Source organism: Phocoena phocoena, chromosome 17, assembly GCF_963924675.1.
Source record: "Phocoena phocoena chromosome 17, mPhoPho1.1, whole genome shotgun sequence".
Taxonomy (NCBI): Eukaryota; Metazoa; Chordata; class Mammalia; order Artiodactyla; family Phocoenidae; genus Phocoena; species Phocoena phocoena.
Genome location: NC_089235.1, coordinates 71,118,488 through 71,140,012, shown reverse-complemented (window position 1 = coordinate 71,140,012; position 21,525 = coordinate 71,118,488). Strand labels below are relative to the sequence as shown.

Sequence of the window (21,525 nt, the reverse complement as noted above, 5' to 3'; positions counted from 1 at the left end):
GCTTTATGAAGACATATATGTGTTCATTGTTCTAATCCACAGACCTGAACATTTCTCATTAAGAAAAATCTGTCTGCTTAAAGACATTTAAAATGGAAGAGGTTAAAATGCTGAAAGTCTTGCCTCTTTTTTCCGCATTTGAAAGATTGATGGGGCGCTCTGAGGCCAGGTTAACCTTGGTTTCCTTCCAGCTCTGTGTGAAGGAGCTAAGGATCAATGCATGGACCCCATTCACTGGTCAAAGATGCAGGTTGAACCCTTGAACCCAGCCCGCATGCCTTGCAAGAGCCTTTAATATTCTTTTGTGAGTGTTTACTTTCCCCCCAAATTATTATGCCTACACAAGTCAGCACTGATTTCAGCGCCTACCTCTTTCCATCCCTGAATTGGTATGCATGGTACAATTTGCTATTATAGAATATTACAGTCTTAAATACTTCCTGGAGTTGGTGCATGCCCAGCTGAAAGTACCCTCTGTTTCCTCTGCCTATCGTTAGCTTGAGCCTGAAGGCTGCTTATTTTAAAAAGATGCATGCCTCACCCTGAACACTTCAATAATTCCGCATAAAGTTTTCTCTCTTGGTTTTTTGTTTTTCATTTTCTTTTTGGTCTTTCCTTTTGAAAAACTCTGTCCGTTTAAACTGATTGTGGAAATGGGGATAATTCCTAATTGTTCTCATCTCAGTGTGTACCTATCCTTGCTACTAGGAATTGAGAACCCAGAAGAGAGGTAGAGGTGCTCGGTTTTAAGTCATGATTGATTGATCTGGTAGAATTATATAGGAATACTGGAAATATTTATCTGCTGATTTCCTAAAGATATTTACTGATGTCATCAAATAGTTTTTATAAAAGATGTCATTATTAGTCAAAGATTATTATTCTTGGTGTTTAACCATACCATATATTTCTTATGATGCCTGAGTTTTGCCTGTCTTTGCCATCTTCAACATGAATAATCTCAATTTTTTTTTATGTCTTCATACTTAAGAGCCAATGAATGTATGCTGATATTCATAAATAACCAAGTGGCACTAATAACATTTTGGAAATTATTGAGTCAATTAAAATGGTCACAAGCATCAGAATTGCACTTATGCTTAGCTCTGGAAGTCAGTGATCCATATGTGCGATTCAGAGACATAATGTGTGCCTGGAAGAGATCAAAACTGGTCTGGCTGAGCCTGTGCTCTGCCAAAACACCCAGTCAATACCACAGAAAGCCCAGACCATCTGGCTGTTTGCATAACACAGATAAAACATACTAATGCTTCACTGGGGATTTGCTAGCTGAATTGGCCAGATGTTTTAGTTTCTATTGATTCACAAAGTATGCTTTGAAATATTTTTAACGACATTGGTATGTCATGCCATAATCTGTGCTATATAGACAGCAGATGTTCAGATAGTTGCATTCTCATGTATTCATTCATTCAATAAAGATTAATTGAGCATCTGTTACATGCCAACTACTGCCAGTAATAAAAGAGGAGGGACAGAAGAAACACTTTGGAGATAAAGTCAGCTGGTAGTGTATACGCTTCGTGAAGACAGGAATTGTATCTGTTTCCCGTATCACTGTTTAGTTCATGATTAGAACAATACCTGGTAAGTGACAGGACTTGCTTGCAGTTTGCTGAATGAATGAATTAAATGATAGATGTGGGTGGTACAGGAGAAGACCCAGTCAAGTTTGACTTCCAGGTTTTTTGCTTGGATGTGACTGATTCGATGGTGGAACTGCCCACTGAAATAAAAAATAGTGGAATGGAAGGAGATTGGGTGAGAAACACTAAGAATTTAGTTAAGGACGTGTTGAACTTGAAATGCCTAGGAGAGGTCCAGGGAGAGATATCCAAAAGGCTATTGAACACACACTTCTGAAGCTCAGGCATGAAAAAACTATGCAAGGGATGTGAGTCTGGAAGTATTTGAGTGCTAGATGAAGCCACCCATGAGAATGAAAGAGAGAACTGCAAGGAATATGTAAACTAAAACACTAAGAAGGTACAAGACAGACCTATAGGAACACCAGATGGAGGTGAAAGAGAGTCAGGATCCCGTGACAGAGACAGATAGGAAGCAAAGGGACCAGAAGAGGATTAGGCAATGTGGTATCATGGAAGCCTACAGAACGGAGCATTTTGAGAAGAACAGGGCGATCAACACTGTCAAATGTAGCCAAGAGGTGCAGGAAGATGAAGACTGGACACTGCCAGTGGGAATTGGATTGGAAAACATCATTGGCAAGAGACAGATTTGACACAGTGGTGACGTCAGAAGCCAAATTGTCCCAGTTGATAAGTGAGAGCTCTGGATTTCCAAGAACCCCAACTCTATCCCAGTTCCCTCTCAGCTCCCCATTTCAGGAGTCTGTCAGTGGTTTGCAGGAGCAAAAAAGTCACTTAGAATTATTTCTGGCCCCTATCTGAGTCTCCCAGTCCCTGTCTGTGCCTGAAGATAATCTCGTTTGTGATGGTGTGCATCTTCCCAGCCCTTATAATCTGTGTCCAGTTAAGCTAAAATTGTTGGTTCAGTCCACTCTTGGACACCCTGAGCACTTCTGCTTTGCATCCCTGACTCCTGACATGGGCCAGTGTTCTGCCCACTGATTTGGTATCCTGGATCCCTGAATCCTGGCTCAGATACCTGTGAGGCTTCCTATGCTCTGAGCCTCTGAATGGAATGAAATTAAGAAAACTAGAAGGCAAGAGGCTTATGATCACAGGTGGACTATTGAAATGTAAGGTTACAAAAGTAGAAGTAGGTAGTTGAAGTACACCAAAAGTGAACATTTTTGACATGGGGGAGGATGTCCAGAAATTTCAAGGCTAAGTTGTTGGAATGAGTCATCAAAATGGTCATTGAATCTCTCAGAATAAAGACAAAATTTGAGATGGAAATGAAGACTTAAGAAAAGGGTCCTCATATGAAAGATTGTATTTTCCCCTTCTGGTTGCATGCTACAACTAAAAGCTGTTTGTAAGCTTGAGCTCTGGTTCATTCAATTATTTAACAGATGTTAGTATTCTAGATGCTGAGGATGGAGTAATGAGAGGACAGACTTGATTCCTGTCCTCCAAGAGTTACATTTTAAGGGAGTGGAGAATGCAGACAATTAACCAAAACACAAAAGTTCTGAGAAGGAAATATAGATGAATATGTCACTAGGGGGCAGATAGAATTACTGCAGATAGGGTCGTCAAGAGACCTCTGAAAATGTGACTTGAGTGCCGAAAGGACCCTGCATTTGAATAATCAGGAAAAGAGCATTAGAGATAGAGGAAACGGCTAGTGCAAAGGCCCTGGGGTGGGAAAAATTTGGTATGTTAGAGCAAAAAGGCCCAAGTGGCTAGAGCATAGTGAGTAGGGAAAGAAGGAATACAAGAAGAAGTTAAAGGAGACAGACATTGATCTTGAAAACCTAGTTGACTTTGGATTTTATTCTAAGGGAAGTGATAGAGATATTTTAAGCTGGCCAGTGACATGATCGGATTTAGATGTTTAAGAGACCACTTTAGCTGCCTGTGGAGAATGGATTGTAGGGACCAAGAATGGACTCCTTAGACAAACAGCATCTTTACTTATGATTTACAAGAGGATACCAAAGGGTGAAGCTTTTATGTCGCTATAAAGTGTATTGTGTAACGATATGAATCATTTTAACTTGATTTTTATGACAAGTGATAATGCCAAGAGAGGTGGAGCCACCCTTTTAGAAGCAAACCCCCTTTTAGAGCCTGGGTGCTGTCCCTCATATATTGAGAAATCATCACCATTGTCCCATCCATCCCTTTCACATTGATCACAGCATCAGAACCCAGGCATTTTTCTATTACTCCTCCAGACCTTTTAAAAGAATCACCTGGGGAAAAGTACACATTTGGTACTTCCGTTTTCTATATTAGTTGTTTCTGCAGAGTAGAAGTCATTTGGTCATTATTGTTATCATGAAGTTCATATGTGTACTGTGAAGATTGAAAACACAAAAGAAATTTCTGTACAGGCAAACCTCAGAGATATCGCAGGTCTGGTTCCAGACCACCACCATAAAGCAAATATCACGATAAAGCAAGTCACACTGATTTTTTGGTTTCCCAGCACATATAAGTTATATTAACACTACACTGTAGTCTGTTAAGTGTGCAATAGCATTATATCTAAAAAGACAATGTACGCAAGTGTAATTAAAAAACGCTTTATTGCTAAAAAATGCTAACCATCATCTGAGCCTTCAGCAAGTCATAATAGTAACATCACAGGTCACCGATCACAGGTCACCATAACAAATATAACTATTATGAAAAAGTTTGAAATGTTGTGAGAATTACCAAAATCTGACACAGGCATACCAAGTAAGCAAATACTGCTTTTAAAAATGGCACCAATAGACCTGCTTGATGCAGGGTTGCCACAAACCTTCAATTTATAAAGCTCGCAGTATCTGCAAAGCACAATAAAGTGAAGCGCGATAAAACAAGGTATGCCTGTGTTCTGCACAACAAGACCGAAAGCAGATGTGTTTCATTGCCAGGAATATAGATAAATATCCATAGCATCATTAACGCTAATAGAAGTAGAGAGCTTGGGACCAGGTACCGTGTTGGGAGCGTTGCTCACTCATCTTCTTTGCATTTCATTCTCACATCAACCTTACTGGGTAAGTGTGACGTGCCTGTTTTACAAGTGACAAAATTGTGATTTGAGAGATCCGTTAGTTTTTTGAAGGATATACAGTGAATGAACAACAGAATTGGAATTAGAACCCAGTTATGTCTGACTCCAAAAAACCACACACTCTCCATCAGGCTGCATTGCCTCCCCTTTTGGTCCTGAAGATATATGCTGCGTTTCTACCTACTACCTTGTTTCCTGGTCAGTTAGTATTAAAAGGTTGTGTGCGTGTGTGTGAGTGTGTGTATTCACCCTCTGAAGCTAGGTCACTCTCTCAACAGGGATATTTAGAAATTTTCTGTGAAAGCTCCAGGAAAAGACCAGCTTCTCCTCCAGGTAGCGTTAGCATACCCCTAACATCTCATACCCTGAGTGTCCTGATGTGATCATTGTTTGCATGGAAAGGGCTAAGCAAGGCAGTCGCTCAAGTCTGCCTAGGAATAAAACAATCATTTGATTTAGTCACACTTAAGACTGCAGAATGTTGACACCAGAAGAAAAGGAAATGTGTAGGGAGTGGGGCTGGCCATGGTGGAAAGCAGGCTGTAAGAACATATTTATGTTACTATGTTTTTATCAGTCCCAGCTGGGACTTTTCTTAGATCCTTTTTTCTGTATCCACTGGAAGAAAAAATTCTCATCTGATTGCCTTGCTGATCAAAACCATGTTGACCTGTTGCTGAGAGCCGTTTCCTCAGAGTAAACCAGTTAGTCCTGTAAGCTGTGAGTCTCATGATCTTGGGGCAAATCTCTGCAGGACCCAAAATTTACCCATATGATAGTGGGAAGGGCCAGAATGGAAACCCAAGAGAACTGAGTTATGGCCCTGCTTTCTCCACTTACTATTGCAAGGCCTTAGGGAACCACGTCTCCCCTCCAAACCTCAGTGTTCCTAACCGTACAATGCCAGAACTGGACTGGATGATCCCATCACTTCCTTTCAGCTCCAACATTGCCTATTCAGTTTCTCAGCCTCAGACACATGCTGGGAGTCTGTTTCTACACTGGTGAGTTACCTACACTTCGGAATCCTGCCACCCAAAGCCCAGAGAACCAAATAATTCCCTGGAAAGTAATGGGGTTATCCAGTTTACAATTTTCCTAGTATAACAATTTAGCATAACTGTCATCCTAATGAACTGTCTTAAAGTGTTAATACCAAATCGGAAGCAAGAGTTAAAGCGAAAAAAATTATTGAGGTAAAAATCTCACCTTACTAGGGGATGGGATTGGCCCTTTCTCTCAGCATTCTGGATAACTGCATTTTGCACCAAACCAAACATCATTATCAACATCATCACATTTTGCCATCTTTCAGAGTCCTGTTTTCAACATGATCTTTATGTTCTCCTGTTGAGAAATATTGATCACTAGGGCTTGATTTCTTTCCTTCTGTTTCTGTCCCTAAAGGTGAGGTGCAAACTAAGTGGCTGACCCCTTCTTTTTGCATATAAAAGCCCAGAAGACAAAGAACACTCTTAGGGCTTCCCTGGTGGCGCAGTGGTTGAGAGTCCGCCTGCCGATGCAGGGGACACGTGTTCGTGCCCCGGTCCGGGAGGATCCCACATGCCGCGGAGCGGCTGGGCCCGTGAGCCATGGCCACTGAGCCTGCGCGTCCGGAGCCTGTGCTCCGCAACGGGAGAGGCCACGACAGTGAGAGGCCCGCGTACTGCAAAAAAAAAAAAAAAAAAAAAAAAAGAACACTCTTAATTCAAACTCATTTTACTTTTATCATTTGACTTGGGCAAGTCAGTCCCCCTAAGATGTTCGTTTGTTTCCTCATTCATTCAGCCACTGATTATTCAACTACTTAATGAACTACAATTTCCCAAGCATTGTGCTGGGTGCTGAGGTTGGGAAGATGCAGAAGGAGGTGCAAAACTGTCGAGGAGCTCACAGGCCGGTGGTATTACTAACAGGGCAACAGGCTAAGTGGACATCGCTGTCTTTCTAGCAGGACTGAATATTGATCCCAGGCAATCAGGGAAGACCTTCCCAAGGAAATGACTGTTAAGCTGAGATCTATAGACAAGCAGGAGTGAGGCCAACAGTGAGGGAACACGACCCCAGGAGGAGGGAAGCAGTCAGGCCACCATCTCAGCCTGGCTTTCTGCTCCTCAAGACCAAACCAAGTGCTTCTCTTTCCCCTCAGAGAACTCTGACCTGAAATGTCTACCCCGAAAAATGCCTGAAATACTGGCTATTGGTCTTGAAGAGGAAGCTGTGTTTTCAGAGTTTGCTGCTTCAGTGATAAGCTGCTGAGGATCTAATTGCCGTGTTGTCTTGATACCCAGGAAACCACAGGCAGGTTTTCCTCCATAGGTAATTTCTTTTGAACCATTTTAACATCAGATGAAGTTCTGATGTGCATTGGGTGGGACATCTGTAGGCTTTCGGGGTAGAGACCATGAAGGACTCTGGACATTTCCCTGAAGCCCATCTGCACTCTAATGGTAAGGCGGCTTTTACAGACCACAGAACTCCCCAGCCTGCTTTTAGCCCTGACTCTGAAGAGAGCAGCTGAGTTCAGCCAGGAAGAGTCATTAGAGGGACCTGGTTTTTCACTCTCTTCAGAAAGGCAAATGGATTTGAAGCCTTCCAGAGAGCGCTGAGTGGATTAAGTAGACAATTTGATCCATTAACTTTGACGCATCATCCCCCCTTTCTCTGAAGTTCCAGAGGTAGACTAAGGTGGAAAAGATAAAGGTAGAGAGAAGCTTGTGGCTCACGCAGAATTGCAGCTCTGGAGGCGAGCATTTAAGTTGGCACAAGACACAGCCTGTGGTTACCGCATAGCCAACAACTGGCTGAAACTTTGCTAAACTGGTTGGACTCTTCTTTTACCAGGGATTGACTGGTTGTTTGGGGAGCCATAAACATCTGAGGAACTGGAACCAACGAATGCAACAGTATTTTAAATATGTGAAGATAAGTGTATAATATTCTAAATGTGTGAAGATAGATAGGAAGAGAAGAGCAAAAATCTGGATTTTTTTCTGACTTATTTCCTCGCTTTGAAAAAATAGAACTGGGATTTAAGTTTTATTAAACTTAATGCCACTTTCGCTATGAGTGGGCTGAGAGGTGTCCTTGTAAAAGTTCTTCATTGAGCTATGTCAGGATTTTCCCATCTTTTCTCCACCAAGAAGACCTTTCATTTCTCTGCCGGTGCGATTCATATGCATTAAGGTTTCTCTTTCCAAAGAAAATTGCATTTGTATTCCCCTTTTTTAATATTAGTTGGCACGTGTGTCATGACCCACCGTGACTGCTGCTCTGCACAAGGAAACGAATGGTACCACCGTAAGGTGATTCGGTTCCAGCCCAGAGCAGAGACACTTGATATTTTTGTTGGCATGACCAGCCTCATCTTGGCTTTTAGTGTATGTACTTATTTTTGCTTCGCCTAGGGTCTAAAAGGACTTACAGTCCTAATCCCTTGGGTATTGATGGAACTTGAAAGCCCCTCACATCTCAAGGATCTCCAAACTACTACTGTGAATTCCAGGTTATGGACCAGTAGATTCCATTGTGTCTTTCCCACTTTACGGCTTTTATATCACCTTTAGTCCCTTAAAGGATCTCTTCACACCTTGAGATGATAAGGGCTCTGTATACGTCTTACGTGGTAGCTCCCACTCAGGAGTCCATGTCTTCAGAGTACTTAGATACAGGACTGTTCTTAAGTGATAAACTTAGAAACAAATATTTAGGAATAATGATAGCCAAGAAGAGCTACACTAATTAGATGAATCCAGTAGAAAAGTGTGTGGTAGAAAAGTTAGGATAAGAGGAAGTAGAGGCCACTGAGCAGTTTCTTCTTTTCCCAGTTTTGTCCTACCACTGTTACCCACCAGGGTTCTTGGCCTCCTTAATCAATAGAAATTGATCAGCGGCCAGACAAGAAATTCAGGCAAGGCTTTACTGGGGCCCCTGCTGCAGCAGCGGGGAGCGGGAACAAGTAACAGCTTCCCTTGCTCGCTCACTCCCAGGGGCGGGGGGTTGGGGGCCCGTGAGCTCGTTCCTTATATGGGGTGAGGGTAGGGGTGTGTCCAGGGGTCGGGCCGGGGGATAGCTTGGGTGGTTTGCCCACTCCTTAGGTGGTGTTGTGCGCAGGGGGCGTGGGCAGTACCCCGCTTTTGCTCCCAACCCCCTATTTTTGCTCCCTGCTCTTCAGAAGTGGCATGGGCTTTTTTTGGGTCTTTTTGTATCTTTTGTCCAGAACTTGCCTCAACTGCGGCAGGCGTGCAGTTATTTTTAGTCCCATATAGTTTCTTTGTATTTTGTTGCTGGAGGAGAGGTTTGTCCAGGTGCAAGCATTGCAGCACTGCAGCAAAGGGTCCGAAGTCCCAGCCGATCTCACCATCCCTGGGGAAAGGTTAAGAGAGGCTGCATTCTTGAAGGTCAGTAAGGTGAGCTCCATTGAAGCCAAATCCGGGAAAGCATCAATCACTAAACTTTTAATTAGTAAATTGTATAGTAAGACCTATAGCCTTAAAGTACCAAATGGGAGCCATTTATCAGCAACTCTTGATGTAATACGTATGTCATAGTCCTAAACGAAAAGAGTTACTTCAGAACCTAAAAAAAGATAAAAGTTCGGTAACTCTTCTATTTCAGTTTTCTCCACATTTCTTTTAAGTAAACAAAGACACACATATAAACATGCACACACATGCGTGGCACACACACCCCCACCCTCACACATACACTCGTTTTCCCCATGGCATTGATATTTCTGAAAAATCTACGTCTTAAATTAATTTTTATTGGAATATAGTTGCTTTACAATGTTGTGTTTCTACTGTATAGCAAAATGAATCAGTTATACATACGTCCCCTCCTTTTTGGATTTCCTTTGAAAAATCTACATCTTTGGTATTCACAAGGAAGCTGAGTAACTGAAGTCCTGATATATGTTCATTGATTTATTTCCTGAGCTGAAATTATCTGATTGCCAAGACAATCCACTGCCCGCTCAGGGGGTCACTTGGTCAAGTGGGTTAGTAGCCACCTCTCCAGACACAGCCTGTGACATTTTGGCCCAGTCATTTCAGTGCTGTGAGTACTTTGATTCTCAGCTGTCCCGTGGCCCTGTAAACAAGTCACTGATGTGTCAGCCTCTCAACCCTGCCCCTCTGCCTAGGCCCACCCCGTCCCTCTCACCCACACCCCCCAACCCTGAGATGAGATCAGTGCTGGCGTTTACACATCTGTTCCGCACATTACTGTGGATGTGATATTTTAAAAGCTAAAAATTCAATTTTGGCAACTTGCCTCAAACCATGCAACTTCAAAGAGGCCACATCTAACTGGATGTGCCAACTTCTGTTTCAGCCAGTTCTGCAGCAGTTTAGCGACGATTTTTTATTAAAAATGGCTCTAGCGTGTAATGACTAAAGTACAATCACATTCCCAAACTGAGATGAGCATCTTTCTGAGGAATTCAAAGGATAAAGTCAGAGTTAAGGGATCCTGAATTAGCTAATAGAGGACTGGTCAAACAGAGCCAGACAAGCTTCTGGAAGGACAGAATCAGTGTCAGACACCACTTGTCCTGGGCTAACCTGGCTCTGAGGTCCTTGGACCAGACCTTGGGGACAAAATCTGGAACGCTAGAAATTCCCTCTGTGGGCTCTGAGTCCCCTTATTTTGAGAGCTCGGCCCAGTCACCTGGAATTGTGGCTAGCCCGGAAGTTCAGCCACAACTGACCATTTGCCCACCCCTCATCCAAAGGGAACCGAGCCAGTGTGTCTGCGTCCAAAGCCAGTAGCCACTAGTAGGATGAACTGAAGCAAAGAGCAAGGCATTTAACGTCAGGGAAAGTACACTGGGAAAGGAGCCGAGCACATCTGGGACCTAAACCCCCAAATAAATAGACTGCTTTCATGATCCACCTTATCAATATTAGTCAAAAGGTCAAGAGTAAAGCTGTGGGATTCAAATCAATAGCAAACTAATATATGCTTATTGTGGGATCTGCCAGAACTCGGGGTACCTCCCCTGTCATTGTTTTGTTCTTTTAATCATAAACAGTTTGAAATTTCGGACCACACGGTGACAAAGGCCAATCAAAGGAGTGTACACATCCTTTATTCCCTATCCAATGCAGCACCCAGACAATATTTGCAAACTTCCAGTTCTGCCCCAAAGCGGGAAGCAGTGATTATCCAAATAGCCTGGGCCCCAGACATATTGTTTGCTCACAGTTGAGCATCGGGACCCAGGCTACAGAGGGGTGCTGGAATCCTGCAGCAGGCTGGCTGGAAGTGTCTGGACCATTATTTCAGCAAACAGAGTGGACATTCTGACCCTTGTTATTTCATTTCCTGGAGCAGAAGCTATGAGCTTATTGTGAAAATTATTTAAACCTCTTCCTGTAGTTGTATTCCCTAGACCTCCTCCCACAGTGAGATCTCAAAAAATATTCTGTTGCTTTGTTTGGAAGATAGATTATGATGGCATAAATATCTAAAAAAGAAAAGAGAAAGTAAGTAGTATCCCTAAACTAAAAAAACCATCAGGCATATCATTTGAATGTGATATCTCGTTTTCTCTCAGTACAGACAGGAAAAGTTGTGACCATCTCGGCTAACACCTCTTGCTTATGAAGAATGGTCTAATTCACTAGCACCTCCATTTTTATAAGAAGGAAACATTGTGTGTGATGGGTTCTGGGGAGCCCTGCGTGGATATTTTCCCAGGGCCCACCCCCAACTCGGTGTTTCCCCAAAGACCCCTTAAAACCTTTTACCAGAAAAACATTACATGCACATCCAAGGAAATCTCTGCTCTCCCATCCCTAGATTTGAGGGGAAAAAATAATTGCGCCCCTTTCAAACACAGCAAGCATCCTTTCTGAGACCCCTGAATGCCAGTCATTGTGGACTAGATCACCTCAAATCTTTCACAAGTGAGCTTTCATAAAAAGAGCACAAAAATAATTTTTTAAAAAAAGGAGGAACCTTCTCTTCTAGGGGTTGGTTGGGGGTTTAATAAACAGTAGAGAAAATAGAGCTCTAATGTGTGCACTTGGGGGCCCTTATTCAGGCTTAGCTTTTGTTCCTGGCGATTTTTCTCAAGTCGGCCTATAGTTGTAGGACACAGGAAGTGGGTTAGGGACTGAAAGATAAAAATCCCTGCCTTTTCCACAACTCAAACCCTGCAGGCGACAAGTTTGAAATGGAGACACAGAGGCCTCCAAAGGAGGCACGGGCAGATGCTGCCATAGAGACAGTGGAAGGTTGCTCCAGGAGTGAGTTGGTTAGCCAATGGCTCTACCTGCTTCTGACTGCAGACTCCAGCCTGAGACTGGAAGCAGGCAGAGTCTTGGGAGAGGATAAGCCATCTCGGCCTGAAAGATGGAGGCTGCTATGAGGCTCTGAGCCCGTTGGACTGGGCATCTTCTCTGGGTCTTTCCCCAGCAGCAACAAGCTGGCCTACAATGCAGGATCTCAGTCACAACTACCTATAGCTAAATCTCAAAACTGCCATGTCCATCTCCCAGAGAAGCTAAAAGATGAGGCCCTTTCACTGATGGCTTTAACCTTACGCTTTATGCTGGTTCATGGGAAACACTCAAGTTGATGTTAATGCAGGCGCTGGTCCCAGAAAAGGCTGTAAGTTAGTGCTTTCCCATCTGTGACCTCTGGTACCCTAGCAGCCAGCACCAAGAGGTAGTCGTAGGGAGGCATTTTCTGGATTCCAGAAACCTGAGTAAAACCTCGTATTGACACGGACCATAAGGCTGCCTCTCCAGGCTCTCGCTCTTGGCTGGAATTCTCTTTTGGAGTTTGTGGTAATGCCTTTTATCCCCTGCTGGTTAAAAACTAGGCATTTGATTGAATAATAGGAAAACAAACTACTCTTATTTCATACATACAATTTGGTAAGCAGAGTCTTTCTAAATTTGAAGTCCATTTGGGGGAGAACAGGAAAAACGTAACAGGACTTTTGGTAGCAAGAGATGGAAAACAATGCCCGAGGAAGAGTCTTACATAGCCATTCAACCTTTCATTCATGCATTCATTCATTCATTCATTCCAAAAGTACTTGTTAAGAACCTACCAGATTTGCCAGATGCTGGAGATTTAGTTATGGGTAAAACACATTGCCTGACCCTCCAGGAGATCAGAGCCTAGAGGAACAGACAAATACACCAGAAGGCAATTAGAACACATCACAGTAACTGCTGTGTTAAGGATACGTGCAGACTCAGAATAGGCTTCCTGGAGAAAGAGATGTCTGAATTGGTTTTTAAAGAAGCAGTAGGGCATGCAGCCTAGTTTCCACACGCTCAAATGCATAAAATATAATAGACTAACTGTTTAATAGGTCATACTATGGTAGGTGCCTTGGCTCCAACACAAGGTCAGATGTCGTTTGCATTGGGTCTGATTCTGTACAGTAGTATACTCAGGGTATGGACAAACTGGAAAGGATTGTGCCATATGTGGAAACCATGTCACCTGTGAAGTGATTGGGAAAATTGAAGGCATTAGCCCGTGGAAGAAAACTCTGGAGGGGGGTAAAAAATCTTATTCAGAGATCAGAAACAGATCCACTGGGTGAGAGTTGTGAGTAAAATCAGGGAAGAACTTTAGAGTATTGTTTCCCAAATGGTATTCTATGGAATGTGTAGAGGAGATTCGAGCAAAAACTGTTTTATGGTTATAAAAGTTTGGAAGGCGCAGAGTTTAAAAGTCTTACTTATGTAGAACTTATCAGTGCTTTTATTTCAGTAACGTGTACCGTGAGACTCCAATAGGAGGATATAAGAATTATTTCATTCAACAAACGGGTACTGAGTGCTTACTTAGTGCCAGGCCCTGGCATAAGTACTCCAAACAAAAAGAGACAAAATCCCTTCTCTCTCAGAGAGTAGTGAGAACGGATGGCAGTAAACAAACAGTGGATCCGCATTTCCTAAATCGACTGGTCCACAGAACCATTTTGTAAAGAAACATCCCTTCCTTCTTGTGTTCCTTGGAACAAAATTTTTGGGAAAGGGTTAATGAAGGGGATCTAGTGATGAAAGAGAGTGATGATTTCCCCAGATTCCAGCACTGAAACTATGCAAGCTGAGTTACAGTGTCTACAGGGATGCTTTAGAGAGTGTTTTGATATTGGAATATGTGATCCAAAAGAGCTAAAGTGTTTTTGACTCAACAAAACTGGATGTTTCTAGAGAGTACACTTTCAGCCTGAAATCTTACTAGGAATAATTTATTTGCTGACCCAAACTGATCAAGGAATACAGAGGGTATTGCTATCCATGAAGCAATAGGACCTGTTAAAAAAAAAAAAAAAAAGTAGGTTGTTAGTGTGTACATAAATTAAAAAAAAAAAAAAAAAAAGATTCCCAAAGGAAAGTCTTCTGGTCATAAACCAAATGATGAGCTTAAGAGGATTTATGATTTCCCCCACCCCATTCAGATGCAGTTTACAAACGGATATGTGGGTGATAATTTTCACCAGAACCCCCAGACTCACAGGCAAGACCTTATGATCAGAAACTTGGGTTCAGAAGGGACTCTGGTTTTCATTTGGGCTTTGATCTGTGTTAAGCACCTGTGAGTAAGGAAGTAATTGAAATGCCTGAGGGGGGCATGGATCGCAGTTAGGATAAATCACCAGGCTGCAGTGTCTTTTCGTGAAGAGATTCAGACATGAGAGGCCCCCTCAGCTGCAAACTTTGATTTTTCCCAACATTGCTGCTCTAATCTGACCTCGGAAATGTCTGAAAATGCCAGCTAAAGAAATGAATATACACATTTAGTACTGTATTTAAATTGTTCATAAGATATATATGATACTTATTTGAATATATGTTTCAATGTGTAATTGAATTATAATTACATTCATCATCATTGATATTCAATTATTCTCAGTCATTTCCCATTTCCTTCCATTTCATCCATTATTTCCCCCTATTCTCTTGCCGGTTGCTTAAGCTGTTTATGTGAAAGAACAATCTCAACATTTTGGGAGGTCAGTTTAAGACCGGAATCGTATTTGAAAGCCTATGCTACTTTTTAACATGACTCTGATCTCCCTCACACGAGTCCTGTAAGTCTTAAAGGGAGAAAACCATATTCTACTGAGAATAGCCTGTTGCATCATAGACTCTAAACAGGCAGATACGATGTGTTACACGTTTCCCAAATACTGCTTACGGGTGAATCGCTGTGAGGATATCAGCTTACGCGCCTTTAGTGTTAGCAGCGTTATCTTACTGGAGGCCAGCACATGGTGAAGTCATCTCAGTGGCCATGACTAGTGGAGACGGAGTATCACAAATAATCTCAAACTACAGTATCCCCCAAAGCCATTCATACTTTTCAGGGGTGCACTGGGGGTAAATGAAAGCAGATGGTTTCTCTTCCTGATTCCAACCTGCTTGACTTACTGAGTTGATGCTGGTCTTCCCTTGAGTGTATAAGTCCTGAAGGTGTGAGGTAGGCTGAGAGAGATTGCTTGTCAAACAGCGGGTATAATTGTCATGTGTAATTGACAAATGATCAGAAAAGGAATGGCTGAGCATGGACTACCTGCATTAAAATACTAGGGATATAACTGCAAGGAGTAAAAATAATTGCTTGGGCAAGAGAAGCGTTCTCCATCTCAGCATCATGGACATTTTGATGCAAGGACTCCTTCCCAGCTCTTAATTGTAACCTGGTGGCAACGAGGAAAGAAAGAGAGGTGCTTCCAAGTTTATCTCTCACTTGAAGCAGCCACACAGACAGTCAACAAGGGGCAGGGGAGCTCTGAAAGTAGGAAGTTTTATTGGTCTCTGCCTTACAAAAGTGGTCAATGGCACAGGCACTCAGGAAGCAACATCTATTCCTGGTTTTCCAAAGGTCTCCCTACAGACTGCAGTCAATCCCTGATAACATTTTCACCAGCCCCCATCAATATGAGAAAAATGGGGACATTCATTAAGTTAAATGCATTCAGTGTAAAGAACAATCCTTTGTTTTGAGCTTATGTCATTCTTGTTTTTAAAAAACATGCCCTTTCTTTTATGAAATGGTGGTCATATAGAGGGTTGTAGCTGTGGCAGTCACTGCAGCTACTGCTATAATTTATATAAATCAGTCCAAAAATATTTTTGAAACTCCCCTTCTCTGTGAAATCCAGAGGTCTAAGAGCCATCGAAGGCATGAGGGACTGGTAGAGTGGAAGGCACAATTTAGCTCAAAGAAGGAAAACTGTAGGAAAATAAAAATTACAAAGAGCGAAATTCCTCACTGTGGATCTATGTAGATAGTGAGCTGATTTCCTCTCCTTTTCTGTCAGATCCCAGCTCCAAGCATTTTCCAGGAGAGCATTTTCGCATCTCTAAGCCAGGATGTATGTCCAAACGAGGGCAGCTTGAATGTCTTTTCCACCTCCTCTCCAAGGTAGAAGACTAAATTTTGTCGTTTTCCAAACTATGTGGAGAGAATTTCTGCCCAAGAAACCAATAGGAGATCCACAGAGGGTGGTCTCCAGTCTCTTTCACCTTCTGAGACGCTGTTCTAACATCATTTAATCCCAGGGCTCAAGCCTTCTGGCCCTACATGGACCCTGCTGTTCAGTTTGCTGGAACGTTGGTCCCTGTTTCCCTCTCTGCTCCAGCTCTTCTTCTCACCTCTCATCCTGCCATACCCCCCCCAGCATCTATCTTCTTCTCTGCGGTAGCCTCCTTCATACTCAGAGCTGAAATTAACTTCAATGCCCTAAGAGCATATACTTTACTTTTGCGTGTTGGCACATGCAACTCCATCCTTTATCCTGGGGCTGGAGAAGAAGGTTTCCATAAATTCTACCAGTGATGAAGCCCTGCTCAAGAATTCTTTAGACTTTGAATTTAGATTACGTTGAATATCTCCATGAAGCTTAAAAGGAAGAGTCCAACAGTACCATAGGAGGAATACTTATGGAATGGGCTAGAAGTCTCCATGAGAGCAAAGCCCCCGACTCTGGCTCTGGGGTCAGAGGATCTGACCTGGCTGCAGAAAAGCTGATGGCTCGTGAGCGTGTTTCTCTGAGGCTCACAGGTACATGAAGGGTTCAGGCAGAAGGACCTCCAAGATGTTCTGTCAGCTCTCACAGGCTGCCATTTGGTGATTACACCATCTTATCTCAGTCTAGCCTATGGTCTAACAGTGGCCAAGGTGAGAGGCTGGCAGAGGAATGAAGGTGCAGTGAGAGTGTACAGAGGCAGAGTTTTCTCTTCCCCTTTACAGATGTACAGCATCCTGTACCTCTCCCCAAGGAAATCTTTTGAGGGAGGAGATGAGCATCATTGTCGTTATATCTCTCCAGCTCCAACTCCCATGTTTTTGGTTGTCTTAAAAGAAGACATATAAAGACATAAAGAAGACATATAAAGATATAAAGAAGTTGTCTTAAATTGGAGCTGTGAGTGAGCATTGCATTTGGCTAGATCCAGCCAGTTGATCTTGTCACCTGCAGCTAAATTGCCAGGAGACAGAGTCCTCCCTGCCAAATCTGGTGTGTCTTCATAAGCCAGAGCTGTTTCTGCATCCATGTGGCCACACCCAATGACCAACCACGGGGGCTGTGCCTTTCCCCAGCTCCTGCTGTTTAACCTGTGAAATGGTGAGAGGCTGAAACTGCTTTTGCATTTTTTTGCCTAAAGGAAATTAAACACATATATCTATGTGAAGATATAGATATATAATGGTCTGTGGGGGAAAAAAACGTTCGTCTAGTGTAAAAATCTAACAATCGTTATCAAGTTTAAGGAGCAGATCCTGGCTCATTTGGCTGTTCATGGGGAATGCTAAAAAAGGAAATGCAAGCCATTGGTCCCCAAGCCTCTCCACCACAATTAAAGAAAAGACCACATGGAAATGTGGAGTCTACTTGGTTGGAGAGGATCATTTCCATGGACTTTTCAGATCTGTTTTCCTTTCTGCTATTTGTATTGGTTTTCTTTCTCTCATGCCAGGGATGTGCCTGGTTAGAGAAAGGGTCTTTTAACACGTCCAAGCCGACAACTCTCCAAATACCTGAACCAAGGGAATTCAGTGCACCTACGCAGAGGAAAGAGTAATATCCCTCTTGATGTGCTATTTTTGCCAGGTTGTGTTTCTCTGAACCAAATGCTAACTTATCAACTTCTGTAGGTTTCACTGAATACAACTGCATGGATTGCTATTACTGTTTGCAATGCAACCTAATCTGAACACATTGCATTTCTTTTTAATCCAAAGGGGACTAGCAGGTTTATTGTGTTTGCATGTGCTTTCCCCCTAGACTCTGGCTGCCCTAACAAGAAATTCAATAAATCTACTTCCAAACCATCTTGCACAAGCTTTGCATGTCCAGTCTGGGCCTGAGGAAATTAACAAGAGAATAGAACATACCATCGACTTGCGGAGTGGCGATAAATTGAGAAGAGAGCATATCAAGCCATTCTCACTGATGTTTAAAGACTCCAGCCTGGAGCACAAGGTAGACCTGGGTCTCCGTAGTGGCTCTTTCTCTGGAATAAATTGTCGTAAATATTCGTGGGACTGGAGAGAGCCCAGGGGCTGTGGTTTTGGTTGGTGTGTTTGTTGTTTGGTTGGTTGGTTTGGTACTGTCTTTTCTTTTTCTCTTTGAAAATCATGAGTAGACTGAAGGCCATGTAAGGAGATGCTGGTTAGATAAAGAGAACCTCAGCTTTGCTTTTTAAGGAAAAGATGACGGAAAGAACAAAGGAGTACCTTCCACTTTGAGATTATTAACCCAAATGTCATTAGCACCCACTTGCCTTTGATTGTAGGTGAATCTGCCACACTTGTAACATAATATGTGAGGGCACCTGATAACCTAATGCAAGCATTAATGATAAACACTGTCTCTCTTAGATTGGAGACACCTGTTTTCCCATTTTCCCAGTCGTCCACTGCTCAGACCCCCTGATGTAAGGCACAGTAGGTGGGTTGTGGATTCAGAGTTGGGTTCGAATTCCACCTCTGCCACTTCCTTGCTAGGTGACCGTCAGTAACTGAAGGATTCTGTGAGCACAATGAGGTCCTCTCTGTACAATGAGGATGATGGACGTGCCTCCCTCTTAGGTTATGACGAAAGGCTCCAGGCAATGCGTTGATCAGATCAACTGTTCAAAAGTAGCCCGCATTACCATACTGCTGATGACTTTTTTCCATGCCCCTTCTCCCAGCCCAGCTCCAAACTGCGGAGTGTGGTGGGGAGGTGGTGCTGTCCCTGCTTAACTGGGCTGCTCTTTTGCACGGATGGAGGCTGACAGACCTTCTTTGACTGAGCACAGGAGGTGCTTGGCATCTGCAGGAGCTTCCGGCAAGAACAGCAGGGAATTTGCAAGCAAATTTCAGGAGTTTGATTCTATACTGTGCAAAGCTCCAGCGAACAATTTTTTGTGAGTCTAATCAGCTGCCTGGGAGATTCCACTTTCCTAGGCTTGGAGAATTCACACTTCGGTGCACATGCGTTATTCCCAGCGAATCTCTTTGATAAACTCCCTGAAGGTTGCAAACTCCAAAGTACTATCTTCACCTGTGATTGACCATTTGCAATGTATCATGTCTATGTACTAACAAAACAAAAGGAAAAGAAACATTTTGCCTGTTCAACAGTCCCCCTCAAATAGCAGGTGGACTTTTCTTGTTAGTAATATAACTAAGGGCTTATCGTCCAAATTAAATGCATTTTCTTTCCTGCTTGCTACATAGAAGGAGCTAGGAAGAACAGGGCGGTCTTGCAAAGAATCTTATCAATGAGCCTGTGTAAATACCTGTGTCCAGAGCTATACAAAACCCTTTTTATTCATTCTTGCTAAGGAGGTACTTGCTTCACTAATGACCTGACCCTTGCAGACTTGAGATAATTTCTAATGTGTTTTATTCAGTAGTGTCTGGCCCGCACCTGCAGGCACCTGGTGTTGGAGGGGGGATGGATCTAGGGGAGGCACAGTGTATCTGAGGTTGATTTCTGTGACCAGCTTCTAGGAGAAGCAGAGGGCAGCATCCTGGATGGACATGCAGGGATGTGACCACTAGTCCAGCTTTGCATCACCTAGCGTGTGCTCTGCGTCATGTAGGTTACGGGAGTGAAGGCAAGTGGGCACATCAGCTAATGGTCACTCCCCTCGTGTCACAGAGACGGCCCTCGTGACTCTTGCTCCGAGACCCTCTCCAGGGGCTGCGTTACTGCTGAGCAGGGGATATATCAAAAGTCATAGTCAGTGGGTATTTACCAAATACCAGGCACTATTCTAAGCGGCTTGCACATATTGACTAACAGTGACAGTATGAAGTAGATGTTATTAGGAGCCTCATTTTATACTTGCTGAAACGGCGACATGGAGAAATGATTAGGTAGCCTACCCAAACTCGAACTGTCAGTAGAAGGGCTGCGATCTGAGCCCACTGTGACCCCAAAGCCAGTGCCCTTGTCTGTTCACGACATTGCCCTTCCCAGGAGCCCTGGGGACTTGCTCTCCCAGGCCCTTGTCTGAAGAGGACAATCCTATGCTAGCTTCATCCTCTTCTCCTTGAACTTTGGATGAGGTGGGAGGCACAGGACAGGGGTTTGGGAGAGAGATCAAGTAAGAAAGGGTCCTAGAAACCTTAACAAAATAACAGGGTCTTCAAATCCATAGGACTCCAGAGTTAGAGAACAGCATCCGTGTGAATCTACTCTGTGCCTGGTGTTTCTGTCTATTGGTCCACTGCATCCTCAGGGAAACAGTACTATCTTGCTTCCAGAAGAGAAAACTGAGCCTCCTAGAGGTTAAGGAGAGGTCATAGCTCTCAGAACCTGGATGCCTATTTCATAGACTCTGAAGTACCATCAACTGTGAGGTGCTTGATTTTTCTATGCAGCACTAAGAAAAACCACCCAATGAGCTGTGCTTATACCCTCAAGGTAAAAATGAACAGAAAAAAACCCACCCAGCAGACAGAGTCAGTGAGGAAATTCACATGCCTCTATCTGGGTATCGGTTAGATTTAAAAAAAAAAAAAAAAAAAGAACTCTCCAAGAAGTTGAATCCAAAATGAAATCCCTGAGTTCACACACTGAATGTTATCTTAAAAAAAAAAAAAAAAGTCCGGCAGAGAATTTAAAATGGTTCTGGATTCATATTGCCCCCTGGTGCCCAGCAGAAGCAATCACAAACCTCCCTGGAAGTACTCATGTCTCAAGACTCCTTTGCTAGTTAAGATACTTTCTGATTTCAGAGATGTTAAAAGGTGGGGTAGAAATTGTGCATCTTACATTTGTTGAAATATTTACAGTATTTGTGACTCCAGTCTTTTCTCTTCCCACTTCCCTACCCTGCTTCTTGGGAGCAAGTTTGGACCATAAAAGTATGTTTTCTGAAAGGAAAAATGGAAAGAATGATTTTACCTTGGAAATTCTGTAGGGAAGAAATTTTTGAAAATTTCTTTTCAAACAGAAAAGAAATTCTGTTTGAACAACATACAGATATAGGAACAAGGGAAACCGTTCTCCACTCCACCTTTATTCGTGAATTGGAGAACACAAAAAAACTCTTTTGAAATGTCATCCAGACACTTCCTGATTACATTAGTTTATAAAAATTAGCATATCTAGCAAGTGTTATGAGAAATGGGACTTTTATATGTCTCCTGGTGTTGCATAAATACTTGTTGAATGAATGAAGACTCAGGTTAAGGAGAATCCTTGAGGAGATTACCTCGCAGCTGGTCTCAGGATATTTTTTTGTGAATTCTAAGAACCAAAAGACATGGGTTGGGTTTTTGTTTGTTTGTTTGTTTGTTTTAACATCTTTATTGGAGTATAATTGCTTTACAATTGTGTGTTAGTTTCTGCTTTATAACAAAGTGAAT

General features: G+C 42.9%; 1 protein-coding gene across 1 annotated transcript in view; it reads left to right on the top strand.

Moving 5' to 3' along the window:
• The window catches only part of ADCY8 (adenylate cyclase 8), a 220,823-nt gene that overhangs the window by 110,519 nt on the left and 88,779 nt on the right, over positions 1-21,525 (top strand). The window contains exon 8 of the mRNA XM_065895688.1: positions 17,945-18,142. Coding sequence (XP_065751760.1) covers positions 17,945-18,142 — 198 coding nt within the window. The remainder of the gene's footprint in view (positions 1-17,944; positions 18,143-21,525) is intronic.